The sequence below is a fragment of the Mobula birostris genome, chromosome 8 (assembly GCF_030028105.1).
Source record: "Mobula birostris isolate sMobBir1 chromosome 8, sMobBir1.hap1, whole genome shotgun sequence".
NCBI lineage: Eukaryota > Metazoa > Chordata > Chondrichthyes > Myliobatiformes > Myliobatidae > Mobula > Mobula birostris.
Window position 1 is genome coordinate 128470299 of NC_092377.1, and position 16607 is coordinate 128486905.

At 55.7% G+C, this 16607-nt stretch overlaps 1 protein-coding gene across 3 annotated transcripts in view; it reads left to right on the plus strand.

Annotated features, from left to right (window-relative positions):
- LOC140201687 (neural cell adhesion molecule 1-like) overlaps positions 1-14768 on the plus strand; it is a 32305-nt gene extending 17537 nt beyond the window's left edge. Inside the window, exons 6-13 of one of the 3 annotated variants that reach the window (XM_072266216.1) lie at positions 1686-1870; positions 2197-2293; positions 2760-2924; positions 3165-3285; positions 6729-6855; positions 11945-12128; positions 12707-12905; positions 14313-14767. In XM_072266216.1, coding sequence (XP_072122317.1) covers positions 1686-1870; positions 2197-2293; positions 2760-2924; positions 3165-3285; positions 6729-6855; positions 11945-12128; positions 12707-12905; positions 14313-14370 — 1136 coding nt within the window. In that variant the 3' untranslated portion in view covers positions 14371-14767. Of the gene's footprint in view, positions 1-1685; positions 1871-2196; positions 2294-2759; positions 2925-3164; positions 3286-6728; positions 6856-11944; positions 12129-12706; positions 12906-14312 lie in introns of all 3 variants that reach the window. The other 2 variants (XM_072266217.1, XM_072266215.1) reach the window with 2 other exon arrangements.
- The last annotated feature ends 1839 nt before the right edge of the window (positions 14769-16607 follow it).

The window sequence follows — 16607 nt, forward strand, 5'->3', positions numbered from 1 at the left end:
GGAGCACTGTGGGAGGGGGGTGAGGAGGGAACACTGAGGAAAGGGCGGTGAGGAGTGAACACTGTGGGAGGGGGGTGAGGAGGGTACGTTGTGGGAGGGGCGGTGAGGAGTGAACACTGTGGGAGGGGGGTGAGGAGGGTACGTTGTGGGAGGGGGGTGAGGAGTGAACACTGTGGGAGGGGGGTGAGGAGGGTACGTTGTGGGAGGGGCGGTGAGGAGGGAGCACTGTGGGAGGGGGGTGAGGAGGGAACACTGAGGAAAGGGCGGTGAGGAGGGAGCACTGTGGGAGGGTGGTGAGGAGGGTACGCTGTTGGAGGGGCGGTGAGGAGTGAACACTGTGGGAGGGGGGTGAGGAGGGTACGTTGTGGGAGGGGGGTGAGGAGTGAACACTGTGGGAGGGGGGTGAGGAGGGTACGCTGTGGGAGGGGCGGTGAGGAGGGAGCACTGTGGGAAGGGAGTGAGGAGGGAACACTGAGGAAAGGGCGGTGAGGAGTGAACACTGTGGGAGGGGGGTGAGGAGGGTACGTTGTGGGAGGGGCGGTGAGGAGTGAACACTGTGGGAGGGGGGTGAGGAGGGTACGTTGTGGGAGGGGGGTGAGGAGTGAACACTGTGGGAGGGGGGTGAGGAGGGTACGTTGTGGGAGGGGCGGTGAGGAGGGAGCACTGTGGGAGGGGGGTGAGGAGGGAACACTGAGGAAAGGGCGGTGAGGAGTGAACACTGTGGGAGGGGGGTGAGGAGGGTACGCTGTGGGAGGGGCGGTGAGGAGTGAACACTGTGGGAGGGGGGTGAGGAGGGAACACTGAGGAAAGGGTGGTGAGGAGTGAACACTGTGGGAGGGGGGTGAGGAGTGAACACTGTGGGAGGGGGGTGAGGAGGGTACGCTGTGGGAGGGGGGTGAGGAGGGAACACTGAGGAAAGGGTGGTGAGGAGTGAACACTGTGGGAGGGGGGTGAGGAGTGAACACTGTGGGAGGGGGGTGAGGAGGGTACGCTGTTGGAGGGGCGGTGAGGAGGGAGCACTGTGGGAGGGGGGTGAGGAGGGAACACTGAGGAAAGGGCGGTGAGGAGTGAACACTGTGGGAGGGGGGTGAGGAGTGAACACTGTGGGAGGGGGGTGAGGAGGGTACGCTGTGGGAGGGGCGGTGAGGAGGGAGCACTGTGGGAGGGGGGTGAGGAGGGTACGCTGTGGGAGGGGCGGTGAGGAGTGAACACTGTGGGAGGGGGGTGAGGAGGGAACATTGAGGAAAGGGCGGTGAGGAGTGAACACTGTGGGAGGGGGGTGAGGAGGGAACATTGAGGAAAGGGCGGTGAGGAGTGAACACTGTGGGAGGGGGGTGAGGAGGGTACGTTGTGGGAGCGGCGGTGAGGAGGGAGCACTGTGGGAGGGGGGTGAGGAGGGTACGCTGTTGGAGGGGCGGTGAGGAGGGAGCACTGTGGGAGGGGGGTGAGGAGGGAACACTGAGGAAAGGGCGGTGAGGAGTGAACACTGTGGGAGGGGGGTGAGGAGGGTACGCTGTTGGAGGGGCGGTGAGGAGGGAGCACTGTGGGAAGGGAGTGAGGAGGGAACACTGAGGAAAGGGCGGTGAGGGGTGAACACTGTGGGAGGGGGGTGAGGAGGGTACGCTGTGGGAGGGGTGAGGTTCTGCTCTGTTTGTGACTGACCAGTGTCACTTTGCCCACTACAGACATCCCCACATTTGAACCTTCTGAACCGCAGGTCCTGTACAGCTGGTTAGGAAACCCCGTCAACATCTCCTGCACCGTCCGGGCTTATCCCGAGCCCAACATCACCTGGAGCCGGAAGAGTTTGGATCTTGGGGACATTGGAGTTATCTCCAAAACCTCAACAGAAATCAGGAGTGTCCTGCAGGTCAGTCCGGGTTATGGGGGTTAGACAGAAGGGGAGGGGTGTAGGGGCTGGAGGGAGTTACAGAGACTGGGTGGTGGAGAGGGGCTGAAAGGGGTTACAGAGACGGGGATGGGTGTGGGGACCAGAGGGGGTTACAGAAACAAGGAGGGGTGTAGGGGCTGGAGGGGGTTACAGAGATGGGGAGGGGTGTAGGGGATGGAGGGGGTTACAGACAGGGAGGGGTGTAAGATCCGGAGAGGGTCACGGAGTCGGGGAGGAGTGTAGGGACCAGAGGGTTGTACATCCCTCCTCTCTTCTCACTGATGCTCCCTCGCTCTCTCTTTCAGGTGAGAGTGAGCTCCCCAGAGGAATTCTCAGTGTACCAGTGCACAGCCACCAACGCTCAGGGCTCGGCTTCTCACACGGTGCAGCTGAGGGAGGGAGGTGAGGACAGCCATGACTAAATGATGGGACTCTTCCACCCAGAGACCCCCTTCCCACTTCCTCTCCCATTCACACTTCCCCCTCCCTGTGATTGTCCTTCCCCTCACATCCACACCGTCTCATCTCTCTTCCCACCCTGGAGTCTCCCTCTTCCAACCCCCACCCCCCCCAGGATCACAAGAAGCGCAGGCAAACTCCGTACAGACAGCAGGGTGGTGATGGAAATCGGGATCTCCAGAACAGTCTCTCCAGGTCCCTCCGACCCCCACCCCCTCCTGCTCCATCAAGGGGAGACTCCTTCTTAACATCCCCTCCCTCCCTCCGTCCCGCCGGCCACCACATCTCCGTCAGTGAAGGCACCTCTTGCCTGCACCCCCACCTCTGCCGGAGGAGACTCCCCCCTCTCTCCCTCCCAGCCGCCGCTCCATTCCGCCCTGCTCCCACTGAACCCGTTTCCTCTCTGCAGGGTTTCCAGGCATCCCGCGGGATCTGAGTGCGGAGCCGCGCTCCACCACAGTCCAGGTGTCCTTCAGCCCGCCCGGTGAGGACAGTGGGATCCCCGTCCTGGGATACTGGCTGGAGTGGAGGCAGAACTCCAGCTGGAAATGGAACCGGACACGGGTCAACAATGGTACGCCAGGGGAATCGGAGGGCGGGAGAGTGGCGGGGAAGGGGGAAATGTCGGGGTCAGGAGGGGCTGATGAAGGGTCTCCGCCTGAAACATCGACAGTTTATTCATCTCCGTAGGTGCGTGTAGATTATTGTGTGCAGGGGTCGGTTATATCTACCGTGCTACACTTTCTATAATCCCTGAAAGACAAGCTTTTCACTGTGACCAATCCTGCCCCTCTTCCTCTGCCCCCCACCCCAGAATATTACCTTGTCACCGGATTGCAGCCCTACACTCCGTACCAGTTCCGTGTGTCGGCGATCAACGGCAAAGGCGACGGCAATTATTCCGACATCGTCTCCGCCAGAACTCTCTCGATCCGTGAGTGGATTCCACCAGAAACATCCGCGTACAGAGGGGTGGGGATGGGGGTAGGGTGGGCAATGAGTCAGAGGTGGACTGAGCACAGATTCAGACCCACAGGGGAGGGGTGGAAATGAGGGAAGAGAGATACAGAGAGAGTCAGAGATTGGGGGTGACGGCGAGGGAGAGTTTGGGGAGGGTGCGAGAGAGTGGGGTTGAGAGCAAGAGAGTGGGGTGAGAAAGAGGAGAGAGTGCGGTGAGAACGAGAATTTGGAGAGGGAAGGGGCAGAGAGTGTGGGAGAGGAAGAAGAGGGTAGGAAGGGTTGGGGAGAGAGCGAAGGGGTAGAGAGACAAGAGGGAGAGAGTGGGGATAGCGAGGGGGATAATGAGAGCGGGGTGCAGAGAGAATTGGGGAAGAGTGTGGGGGGAGAGAGAGAAGGGGGTAAGGAGAGGTGGGCAGAGGAGGGTTCAGAGAGAACTGGGGAAGAAAAGGAGGTAAAGAGAATTGTGTCAGTGTGTGGGAGAGAGAGAAGAGGGTAGAATGTGGGGTAGAGAGAATGTTAGAGATAGTTGGAGAGAGAAAGATGGTAGGGGTAGGGAGATAGTGGGGGAGAGGGTGTGTGTTGGGTGGAGAGAGAGTGGGAATAGGGAGAAAGTGGAGAGGAGAGAGTGGGGGGAGGGATAAGGAGTGAGCTAGATGGGAGAGGTTGAGGTGGGGAGATCATTTGATCCAAGATACGTTCGCAGAGGGGTGGGAGGGCAGAGGGAGATTGAATACCAGATGCACAAAGTGGGGAGAGGTTACAGGAGGCAGAGAGAACAGGGGCTGCTGGGAGAGCTGATTCAGTGGTCCAGTAGTGGCTGGATGGATGGAATAGTCTCCCACAGGTCTCTTGGGGCTGCCCTTTGCTTTATAAAATTGTTAATATTTGTATATTTTATTACCACTGGCCATGCATTGCCCAGTAACTCTCTCACTGCTGCTCTCTCCTCCATGTAACCATCACCATCGTTCATCCTCCATCTCATCACCATGTGATCGCTGTCATTATGTCCGGTGATGTCATCTACGGCCCGTCCAATAGGAGGTAACGTTCCATTCCACTTTCCTCACCTCCCATCTTCTCGCCTGCTGCGATTGGGTGAATTTTGGGGAAGTGGGGAGGGGCAGTCGAGGGAGAGAACGGTGAAAAAAATCCCCCTTTTGCCAACCGGTGCACAGCAAGATCCCACAAAGGGAAAGCGGATGGGAAAACCTATGCTGGACTGGGAAGTTTCAAGACAGGAGGTCCTGAAATGACTGTGTGGGGGGGGGGAGGCTGTTGCATTCACCATTCAGGATTGGGGGTTTACCCTTCTCGTCTAGAGTCTCTGGAACTCCCCCCACCTCGGGAGCTCTCATCACTGAGTGGATCCGAGAAGGACATGGCTAGATTTGTGGCTGTTGGGGCCATGATCGTGTATGAAACGGGACAAATGGATTCACCCTGCTGTCCCAATTGACACAACCTCTGGGGGTTCAGAGTGAGGCGGGCGGGGGCGATGGAAGAAAAGGCTGTAAATAGATGCCAGTTCCACTAACCCAAGTTCATGTCTACAAGGTGAACTGGTGTCCTCTAATCCTCGATTCCCCAACCCTCAGGAAAACGGCTGTGCGCATTCACCCTTTCTATGCCCACCCCCCCATCAACTTATATACCTCTAGAAGGTCACCCAAACTCCAGTGAATAAAGTCTCAAACTGCCCTACCTCTCTCCATAACTTAGTCCTTCAAGTCCTAGCAATACCTTTGTGAATCTCCTCTGCATCTTTCCTATAGCAGGAAGAGACCAAGTTGAACCCCAACGAGAAAGCCATCCACTTTATTTGCACATTCCTCACACTCTTCACACTAAACACCATTTTACTATGGTTCCGCCCAGATGCTCCATCCACGTTCTTCAGAACATAGAAAAGTACAGCACAACAGGCCCTCCACCATTTAACCTACTCTGACATCAATCTCACCCTGCTTTCCATTTTTCTTTCTGCCATGTGCCTATCTAAAGTGTCTCTTAAATATCCCTAACGTAATGGCCTCTGCCACTTCCCCTGGTAGGGTGTCCCACACACACACCACTCTCTGTGTAAAAAAAACAACCTTTAACATCTCACCTCTACTTCCCTCCAATGAGCTTAAAATACTGTCCTTCATATTAGCTATTTTCTGAAAAAGAAAAAGTCTCTGACTTTCCATTCGATCCACACCTCCTATCATCGTGTAGGCCTCTATCAAGTCACCTCTCATCCCCCAGTGAGAAAAGACCCTGCTTGCTCAACCTATACTCATAAGACATGCTCCCTAATCCAGGCAGCATCCTGGTACATCTCCTCTGCACCCCCTCTGAAGTTCCCAAACCCTTCCTATAATGAGGTGACCAGAACTGCACACAATACTCTGGGTGGGTCTGTCCACAGTTTTATAAAGCTGCAACATTACCTCGCAGTAGATATTGTCATTGTTACAACACAACCAACCATTTTCCTGCCAAGAATGCGATCGCAATGCAGGGATTGAGAGAAAACTCCCACCGGATGCTGCCCGGACTGGAGGACTCTCGTTCTGGGGAGAGATCAGATACGCTTTCCCTGGAGCGAAGGAGCCTGAGAGGCTTACGGATAAGAGGAATAGATTCATCCGTCCCTCCCTCCATAAGGATAGACAGACAGTCTTGTCCCCTCTGGTAGGGAATCAAAGATCAAGGTAGATCTATTCTCAAATAGATATGTTACCATATACTACCTTGAGATTTATTTTCTTTCAAGGATTTGCAGGAAAAAAGTAAATACTATAGAATTTTATGAACACTATACGTACACAGAGAAAAACTGGCAACCAAAGTGCAGAAGAAGACAAACTGTGGAAATAAAAAATAATCCTGAGAACACGGGTTGTAAAGTGGTGCTGGCAAGGCTTCAGATGGGGATGGGACAGAGAATGCTGCCCCCTTCTCCAAAATGGAGATGGGGCAGAGTGGCATGACCGGGTTTCCTCGGGATGTTCCCCAGGGAAGGAGGGACTCCCGTCCGGAAGAGAAACCTGGAGCAGCTGAGGGTGGGGTCTCCTTGCACGTCAAGGGAAGTACGGATCGAGACATTTAGAAGAAAGAGAAGTTTGGGATGGAATAAATTGAATGGGGTGAGGGCAGGAGGCTGAGGGTCTCAACAATCAGGACCCCTGACACAAGTGTATCTCTACAAGCTGAACATGTGCCGCTCGTTCTTGATTACCAAAAGAGGTTTTGGGAGGAGACTGGGTCAGGGTTTCTAAAAGGGGAGAGAGATTCGGGGAAGGGGGTGTGTTGAGAATACAATGGCTGATGGGAGAGCTAGATTAGAGAGCCGGTAACGGGCAGATAGGAGGAAAGGCCTGATCCTTTGTTCCATGGGACAGGACCAATGAAAATTGTTTGTTATTCCCACAGGGGAACCAGACAGGCCCAGTGTCTCCACCAGGAGAGAAAGCACAGGCAACAATATCCGGATATTCTTCAAGGACGTGGAGAACAGAGGGAGCCCAGTTCTACGGCACTTCATCAGATACAAGGAAGTATGTGGCTCCTGTCTCTCCTGAACCTCAGACCCCGGGAGTGTGTGATGGGACATCACTGTGTGTCTGTCCCCAGGAGTGTGTGATGGGAACATCACTCTGTGTCTGTCCCCGGGAGTGTGTGATGGGACATCACTCTGTGTCTGTCCCCAGGAGTGTGTGATGGGACATCACTGTGTGTCTGACCCCAGGAGTGTGTGATGGGACATCACTGTGTGTCTGTCCCCAGGAGTGTGTGATGGGACATCACTGTGTGTCTGACCCCGGGAGTGTGTGATGGGAAATCACTGTGTGTCTGACCCCGGGAGTGTGTAATGGGATATCACTCTGTGTCTGCCCCGGGAGTGTGTGATGGGACATCACTCTGTGTCTGTCCCCGGGAGTGTGTGATGGGATATCACTCTGTGTCAGCCCCCGGGAGTGTGTGATGGGATATCACTCTGTGTCACCCCGGGAGTGTGTGATGGGAACATCACTCTGTGTCTGACCCCGGGAGTGTGTGATGGGACATCACTCTGTGTCTGTCCCCGGGAGTGTGTGATGGGACATCACTCTGTGTCTGTCCCCGGGAGTGTGCGATGGGACATCTCTCTGTGTCAGACCCCAGGAGTGTGTGATGGGAACATCACTCTGTGTCTGTCCTCGGGAGTGTGTGATGGGACATCTCTCTGTGTCAGACCCCAGGGGTGTGTGATGGGAACATCACTCTGTGTCTGTCCCCTTTCTTTTTTACAGAATTCTTTATTACAAATGTCGGTGCTATACAATATTTACAAAACCAGTGACTAACACATTTACTACACTACAAACAGACAATACATGTTAAACCAATATATTGCCATCCTCATCAATGATGGCATTTACACCCCGCGGAGCCGGAACACCTCTACGGTCGCCGTGGACTGTGCGTATTCCTTTTCAATGTTCACCCGGGCACGAACATACCCCCTAAACATAGCCAGGCAGTCCGCCCGGGGAGAACCTCCTGCCACCCTTTTCCAGGAGCCACGGATGATAATTTTCGCCAGCCCCAGGAGCAAGTTGACAAGGACATCCTCGTCCCTCTGTGCCCCCCTCCTTACTGGATGACCATATATGAATAGGGTGGGACTGAAATACAACCAGAAGGCGAGAAGCAGCCCACGCAAATACGCGAAAAGGGGCTGCAGCCTCACACATTCCACGTACATTTGGTACACGGTCTCCTCCAGCCCGCAGAAGTGACACGCGGCTGGGAGATACGTGTACAGACTAAAGAACTTATTACAGGGCACCGCTCGATGCAGCACCTTCCAGCCAAGATCCCCAAGGTGCATGGGAAGGACTCCCTTGTAAAGGGACTTCCATTGGGGACCCCCCTCACCTCCAGGTGGGAAGACCGACCACCATGGCGTGTCGGGACGGTGGACAACGGCTAGGAAGTGGAGGGTGTGGAGCAACAGCCCATAAAGGTACCTCCTGCCTGCATCCCTGAATGGGATTGTGGGTGTCGATGAGAGACGGCTCAAGTTGTGTGGATTCGTCTCTCGGGTAAGGCTGCGGGGCCTGGGCCCGACGAGCAGCTCAGCTTGAGTCGATCCACACAACTGAGCCACACCGACATCCGTTGAGGCAGGGCAAGGGTCGGCCAGGACCCCGCCCTCTGCCAGAGGAGGGGATTCCCGGCCTGAGGCAGCCATGTTCCAGACTCTCAGTAGGTCCTGATAGAAGCCGAGCAGACTCTGCAAAGCAGCACGGCTGACGCCCGCCGGCGGTAGCTGCATATCTTCGTGAAGACAGCGGCCCCTCCAGAGGAAGAAAGTCGCCAACACGTGCCACCTGGGAGGGTGCTCGGCGTACAGGAATCTCTGTAGAGTCCTGAGGCGGAGAGCCGCCAGTCGTGTGCGTACACACACCAGCGACTGTCCGCCCTCTCCTACTGGGAGACTCAGAACCACTGCAGAGACCCAGTGTTTCCTGTTTCCCCAGAAGAAGTCCACTAGCTTCCTCTGCATTCTCGCGACAAAAGGGGCAGGGGGGGCCAAGGTGACCATCCGGTACCACAACATGGAGGCCACCAGCTGGTTTATGACCACCACCCTGCCTCGATAGGAAAGCACCCTGAGAAGGCCTGACCAGCACCCCAGCCGGGCCATGACCTTTGTCTCCAGGTCCTGCCAGTTCGCCAGCCAGGTCTCCCCAGAAGGACTCGGGTAGACTCCCAGATAGAGAAGGCCTCTGGTGCTCCACTCAAAAGCTCTCATCTCCTCCGGCAGGGAGTCCACCTGCCACTGGCCTACTAAGAGTCCGGAACATTTCGCCCAGTTGATCCTGGCGGAGGATGCCGCCGAGAAAACATCTTGGCACTCGCGCATCCTCCGCAGGTCACAGGGGTCTGTCATCATGAGGAGTACGTCATCGGCGTAGGCCGAGTGGACGACCCCCATGTCCGGTTCGCGCAGAACCAGGCCTGTCAGCCTTCTCCGAAGAAGGCTGAGGAATGGCTCGACACAGATCGCATACAGTTGACCGGACATGGGGCACCCCTGACGCACTCCTCTTCGGAAGTGGATAGGTCCTGTCAATGATCCGTTAATCTTAACTAGGCACTCTGCGGCAGAGTACAGGAGCCGAACTCGGGCCACAAAGTGTGGTCCGAGCCCAAAAGCCTGCAGGGTGCCCACCAGGAAACTGTGGTCCACCTGGTCAAAAGCCTTCTCCTGGTCAAGAGAAAGAAACGCTGCCGGGGTCCCAGTCTCCTGGAGTAGGTGGATCAGGTCCCGTACTAGGTGGACATTGTCCTGGATGGAGCGGCCCGGGACTGTGTAAGATTGGTCAGGATGGACCACCTGTCCAATTACCGAACCCAGACGGTTGGCCATTGCCCGGGCGAAGATCTTGTAGTCCGCGCACAAGAGGGAGACCGGCCGCCAGTTCTTTAGCAGGCGGAGGTCTCCCTTCTTGGGCAGTAGGACCACAACAGCTCTTCGCCATGAGAGGGGCATTTCTCCGGTGGCTAGGCTCTCCCCTAGGACAAGGCTGTAATCATCCCCCAGGACATCCCAAAAAGCCTGATAAAACTCAACACTCAGTCCATCCAAACCAGGGGACTTGCCCCTCTGGAGTTGCCGAAGGGCAGTGGACAGCTCCTCCCGAGTCAGGGGGGCATCCAGATGCACTGCGTCCTCTGGGCTGACCTTAGGCAAATCCTTCCAGACCTCATTACACGCCTCCGCATTTGACGGATCAGGCGAGAATAAGGACCGATAGAATGAACGGACTTCGTTGTTAATTCCATCAGGGTCCGTGATGGAAGAGCCATCGGCAGCCAGCAGCTCCACTAGCTGCTTTTGAACTCCCCGCCACCTTTCTGTGTCAGCCCCCGGGAGTGTGTGATGGGACATCACTCTGTGTCTGTCCCCAGGAGTGTGTGATGGGAACATCACTCTGTGTCTGACCCGGAAGTGTGTGATGGGACATCACTCTGTGTCAGCCCCCGGGAGTGTGTGATGGGATATCACTCTGTGTCTGACCCCGGGAGTATGTGATGGGAACATCACTCTGTGTCTGTCCCCGGGAGTGTGTGATGGGACATCACTCTGTGTCTGTCCCCGGGAGTGTGTGATGGGACATCACCGTGTGTCTGACCCTGGGAGTGTGTGATGGGACAGTGTGGAGGGAGCATCACTCTGTGTCTGTCCCCGGGAGTGTGTGATGGGACGGTGTGGAGGGAGCTTCACTCTGTGTCTGACCCTGGGAGAGTGTGATGGGACGGTGTGGAGGGAGCTTCACTCTGTGTCTGACCTCTTTTTTTTACAAATTCTTCATTACAAATGTCGGTTCTATACAATATGTACAAAACCAGTGACTAACACATTTACTACACTACAAACAGACCCAATACATGTTAAACCAATATATTGCCATCCTCATCAATGATGGCATTTACACCCCGCGGAGCCCAACGGTCCCGGAACATCTCTACGGTCGCCGTGGATTGTGCGTATTCCTTTTCAATGTTCACCCGGGCACGAACATACCCTCTAAACATAGCCAGGCAGTCCGCTCGGGGAGAACCTCCTGCCACCCTTTTCCAGGAGCCACGGATGGCAATTTTCGCCAGCCCCAGGAGCAAGTTGACAAGGACATCCTCATCCCTTTGTGCCCCCCTCCTTACTGGATGACCATATATGAATAGGGTGGGACTGAAATGCAACCAGAAGGCGAGAAGCAGCCCACGCAAATACGCGAAAAGGGGCTGCAGCCTCACACACTCCACGTACATATGGTACACGGTCTCCTCCAGCCCGCAGAAGTGACACGCGGCTGGGAGATCCGTGTACAGACTAAAGAACTTATTGCAGGGCACCGCTTTATGCAACACCCTCCAGCCGAGATCCCCAAGGTGCATGGGAAGGACTCCCTTGTAAAGGGACTTCCATTGGGGACCCCCCTCACCTCCAGGTGGAAAGACCGACCGCCATGGCGTGTCGGGACGGTGGACAAAGGCTAGGAAGTGGAGGGTGTGGAGCAGCAGCCCATAAAGGTACCTCCTGCCTGCATCCCTGAATGGGATTGTAGGTGTCGATGAAAGACGGCTCAAGTTGTGTGGATTCGTCTCTCGGGTAAGGCTGCGGGGCCTGGGCCCGACGAGCAGCTCAGCTTGAGTCGATCCACACACCTGAGCCGCAACTGTGTCTGACCTCAGGAGTGTGTGATGGGACAGTGTGGAGGGAACTTCACCCTGTGTTTGACCACAGGACGAAGTGTGTGATGGGACAGTGTGGAGGGAGCTTCACTCTGTGTCTGTCCCCAGGAGTGTGTGATGGGACGGTGTGGAGGGAGCTTCACTCTGTGTCTGACTCCGGGAGTGTGTGATGGGACAGTGTGGAGGGAGCTTCACTCTGTGTCTAATCCTGGGAGTGTGATGGGACGGTGTGGAGGGAGCTTCACTCTGTGTCTGACCCCGGGAGTGTGTGATGGGACAGTGTGGAGGGAGCTTCACTCAGTGTCTGACTCCGGGAGTGTGTGATGGGTTGGCGTGGGTGGAGGGTGTAAGGTTTTGAGTAGGTTTGAAGATATATCTCTGCCTTTGACTACTCCCCCACAGGTTGAAGCTGATGAATGGCACAGTGTAACAGTGAATAATTCCCGTTCTGACTCCTACCTCCTGGACAATCTGAACTGGGGCTCAGTCTATGAGTTAGAGATCGAGGCGGAAAACAGTAATGGTCGTTCGGTGACCAGCTACCTGAATGTCTCCGTTCCTCTGAGATCGCCTGCTGCTGCTGTTGGTGAGTTGCAGAACGTCACTTCCTCTGACCACCACCAAATCCTCTGTCCACTCTCGACCTTCCGCCCCTGTGTCCCAGACTCCTGCACCCCTCCATTCGGAATTGAGATACCAATCATGAGGGTACTGTCTGCTTTCTGGGCGACTCCTGTCCTTCTCATCTCTCTTGGTCTATCACCCCTGTACTCGTTCTCATCCCTTGAGCTTTGCACTGCCCCTTGTCCCTTAACTTCCCCTTGACTCTCATCTTCGCTTTTACCCCTTGTCCTTGACACTTATCTTCACCATTTGACTGTTGACCCTCACTCTTCCCTGGACTCTTGATCCTGAACTTGTCTTTGACCTCCTCCCCTTGCCCCACAATATTCTGCCTCACCCTTGACCCTGACCTCATTCCTCAACCCTTCACCTCTCCAATTGATCCTTTCTATATGCTTGACCCCTCCCCTCATCCCTTGACCCAACCCCCACCCTGATCCTTATCATTTTCTCCCTCAACCCTTGAGACTGGACTCACCTCTGACCTTCTCCCCTTGATTCTTTTCCTCCCCGCTCTCCCACTCTCCCTCCCGGTGACAGGACGTAAGCCGAGTGTTGGCACAGGTGGTGTAGTCGGCATCATCCTGGTGATCTTCGTGGCATTGCTGGTGGTGGTGGATGTTGTGTGTTACCGTACACGCCGCTGTGGCATCCTCATGTGCCTGTCCACCAGCCTGCGGGAGCGAAGCGACGTCGAACGCAAGGGCCTAGACCACGAGGTGGATGAGCTCAGTGACAGGTGAGTGGACGGGGATGGGGTGGGTCACTGGTTCATGGTGGGGCGGAGGCAGACGGGAGAGCTGTGCTGCCAAGAGGGTGCGACGGAGGAGAGAGAAACTGAGACACAACATGTCAGTTGTCCACACCTGCCTTCCCTGCCCATGGTCTCTCTCTCTATCCTCTTCTCCTTTCTTTCCCTCTCACCATTTTCTACCCCTCTTCTCCCCTCTAATCACCCCCTGATCCTTCCATTGTACACCCCTTTTTCACAGTCTCCCTCCAAACCTGCTTTTTCTGTCTGTCTCTCTCTCTCTCTCTCTCTCTCTCTCTCTCTCTCTCTGTTTCACACATTTTTAATCTCCTTGGGCTTTGCTTTCTCTCTCTCCCTCTCTTGTCTCCTCCTCTTCCACCCCCTTGCCCTCCCGCCCTCTCTCCTGTTGCTCTTCTTAGAGTGTGAAATGTAGCTGTTCCTGACTGTTCCCTCCCTCTCTCCCTCTGTCTATCCATCTCTCTCACATCCTCTTTCCTTCCTTCCCTTGCTATTTTTCTTTCACTCGTCCTTCCCACCATTTCTTAACCCTCTCTCCCTCTTGTCTCCCTCACCCTTTCTGTCTGTTCCCTCACTCTTTCACACCCCACTTCCTGTCACTCTCTCTCCCTCTATATCGCTCACTTTAAATCGTTGCCCTTGTTGTCCCTGTCACACTCTTTCTATCTCTTGTCCCCTCTGCCCACACTCTGTCTGACTCATTCTCCTCGTCTTCTCTCTTTCCCTCCTTCATCCCCCCACCCTCTTGTTTCTCTTCCTCCTCCACCTCTGCCTGTTAATCTCTTCTTGTTGATGATGCTCCCCCTTCCCCGTTCCCCGCCCCCCAGAATCAGGTTTATTAGCACTGACACGGATTGGGAAAGTTGTGGTTTTATAGGCAGCAGTACAATGCGAGATAGAAAAAATTGCAATAAACTACAAAACGTGAATGAAATAGTGCAAATGTGGAAGAGCAGGTTGATGGGTTCAAAAACTAATGACGGGAAGAAGCGGTTTCTAAAACATTGAGTGTGGCTTTTCAACTTGCTCTCCTTCGCCCTTTCCTCCTCTCACTCATCCTCCCTCCCTGCCCCCTCCTTCTCCCCCTTTATATCCATCTCTCCCCCTTTCTCCTCCACAATCCCTCTCCTCCTTCTTCGCCCGTCCCCTTCCTCTCTTCCCCTTCTCTCTCCCTCCTTCTCCCTCTCTCCTTCACAACAATATTTCCCCTCTCTCTCCCTTTCTTCCCCTCGCATCCTTCCCTCTATCACTACCCTTCTCTCTTTCCCCCTCCCTCTCTCTCTTCCTCTCCCTTTCTCCCTTCTCCCTCTCCATCTCTCTCGTTCCTCTGGCCAATGCCACCTCCTCACAGCCACTCTATTTCTCTCTACCCGTCAGGACGACCTCTTTCACCGACCGAGGTCCACCACTGCCGACTGTCTCGAAGCACTGCTAACGGGCACCTCCCCAGCTCCCCGAAGCCCACCATCTAACCGGAGACACACAGGAAGACCCCACAGACGAGGATGGAGACTGGACATCCAGACGGCTGGAGGAACACACCCCCACCCGCAGCCCCCATTTTCCCTCCCCCTGCCTCCCGAGGACCTGAAGGCTTGCACTCACCGAGGGATTGACTGCCTCCTGTTGCAATCTAGGCACACTGACCCTTTCGGAGAAACCAAAAATGGTCAGGGGATTCAATACCAACCCCAGCCCCACACCACACCACCTGGGGGTGGGGGTCACATATACAGTATGGGGAGTGGTGTAGGGAAGGGGGTTACAGAGACAGGAATGGGGACTGAAGGGAGGGGGTCACAGAGATATGGTGGCTGGAAGAATCACAGAGATGGGAGGGGTGTAGGGGCCAGAGGGAGTCACAGACAGAAGGGGAGGGGTGTAGGGGCCAGACAGTCACAGTGACGGGGTGGGGTGTAGGGGCCAGTGGAGTCACAGTGACGGGGTGGGGTGTAGGGGCCAGACAGCCACAGTGACGGGGTGGGTTGTAGGGTCCAGTGGAGTCACAGTGACGGGGTGGGGTGTAGGGGCCAGTGGAGTCACAGTGACGGGGTGGGGTGTAGGGGCCAGACAGCCACAGTGACGGGGTGGGTTGTAGGGTCCAGTGGAGTCACAGTGACGGGGTGGGGTGTAGGGGCCAGTGGAGTCACAGTGACGGGGTGGGGTGTAGGGGCCAGTGGAGTCACAGTGACGGGGTGGGGTGTAGGGTCCAGTGGAGTCACAGTGACGGTGTGGGGTGTAGGGGCCAGTGGAGTCACAGTGACGGGGTGGGGTGTAGGGGCCAGTGGAGTCACAGTGACGGGGTGGGTTGTAGGGGCCAGTGGAGTCACAGTGACGGGGAGGGGTGTAGGGGCCAGTGGAGTCACAGTGACGGGGTGGGGTGTAGGGGCCAGTGGAGTCACAGTGACGGGGTGGGGTGTAGGGGCCAGACAGCCACAGTGACGGGGTGGGTTGTAGGGGCCAGTGGAGTCACAGTGACGGGGTGGGGTGTAGGGGCCAGTGGAGTCACAGTGACGGGGTGGGGTGTAGGGGCCAGACAGTCACAGTGACGGGGTGGGGTGTAGGGGCCAGTGGAGTCACAGTGACGGGGTGGGGTGTAGGGGCCAGACAGTCACAGTGACGGTGTGGGTTGTAGGGGCCAGTGGAGTCACAGTGACAGGGTGGGGTGTAGGGGCCAGACAGCCACAGTGACGGGGTGGGTTGTAGGGGCCAGTGGAGTCACAGTGACGGTGTGGGGTGTAGGGGCCAGTGGAGTCACAGTGACGGGGTGGGGTGTAGGGGCCAGTGGAGTCACAGTGACGGGGTGGGGTGTAGGGGCCAGACAGCCACAGTGACGGAGTGGGTTGTAGGGGCCAGTGGAGTCACAGTGACGGGGTGGGGTGTAGGGGCCAGTGGAGTCACAGAGGGGGTGGGGTGTAGGGACTGAAGGGGGTCACGGAGAAGGGGAGGGGTTTAAGAGCTGAAGGGAGTCTCAGAGACATGGAGATGTGGAGGGGTGTGGGAGTCAGAGGAGTTACAGAATCACAGAGCATGGGGGGAATTTGCCCGGATTTGACTGTCGCCCAACCCTACAATACTGCCCATGTGGATCAGTGCTGTCTTCCTGCGGGATCTTACTGTGCACAAGTTGGTAACCTGTAACTTTCCATGGAAGTCGGATGTCGGGAAGTTATGAGATAGAGGTTGGTGTGTGTGGGGGTGTCTCTCTCTCTCTCTCTCTCTCTCCCCCCCCCCATCTCCTTTATTCCCCTACCCTCTCACCATTCCGGAATCCACTCTGTAATCCTGATGATCTGTGCGGGCTGTGGGAAGGATCTTCGGGAAGTATTTAGTGACAACGTCTCTGGACTCTGACAAATGTGAACTGGAATTTGTAGATTCGAGCAGCTGTGTAAACCCATTACCTATTTATTTTTTGATTTGTTATTTCCTTGCTTGCTTCTGATGGGCTACAGCACAGAAACAGGCCCTTCAGCCCTCTGAGTCTGTGCTACTCCACTGACATCAACCCTAATTTATTACCTTCCACAGTCATGTCAAAAAACACCCAAATCCTCTCAGATTCTTCCTCTTCCGCTCATTCAGGGGCCAATTAATCCACCGATTATACCTGCATGTTTTTTTTTTCGGAATGCTGGAGGAGATGAAAACTGAGGGAGGACATCCAAGAGA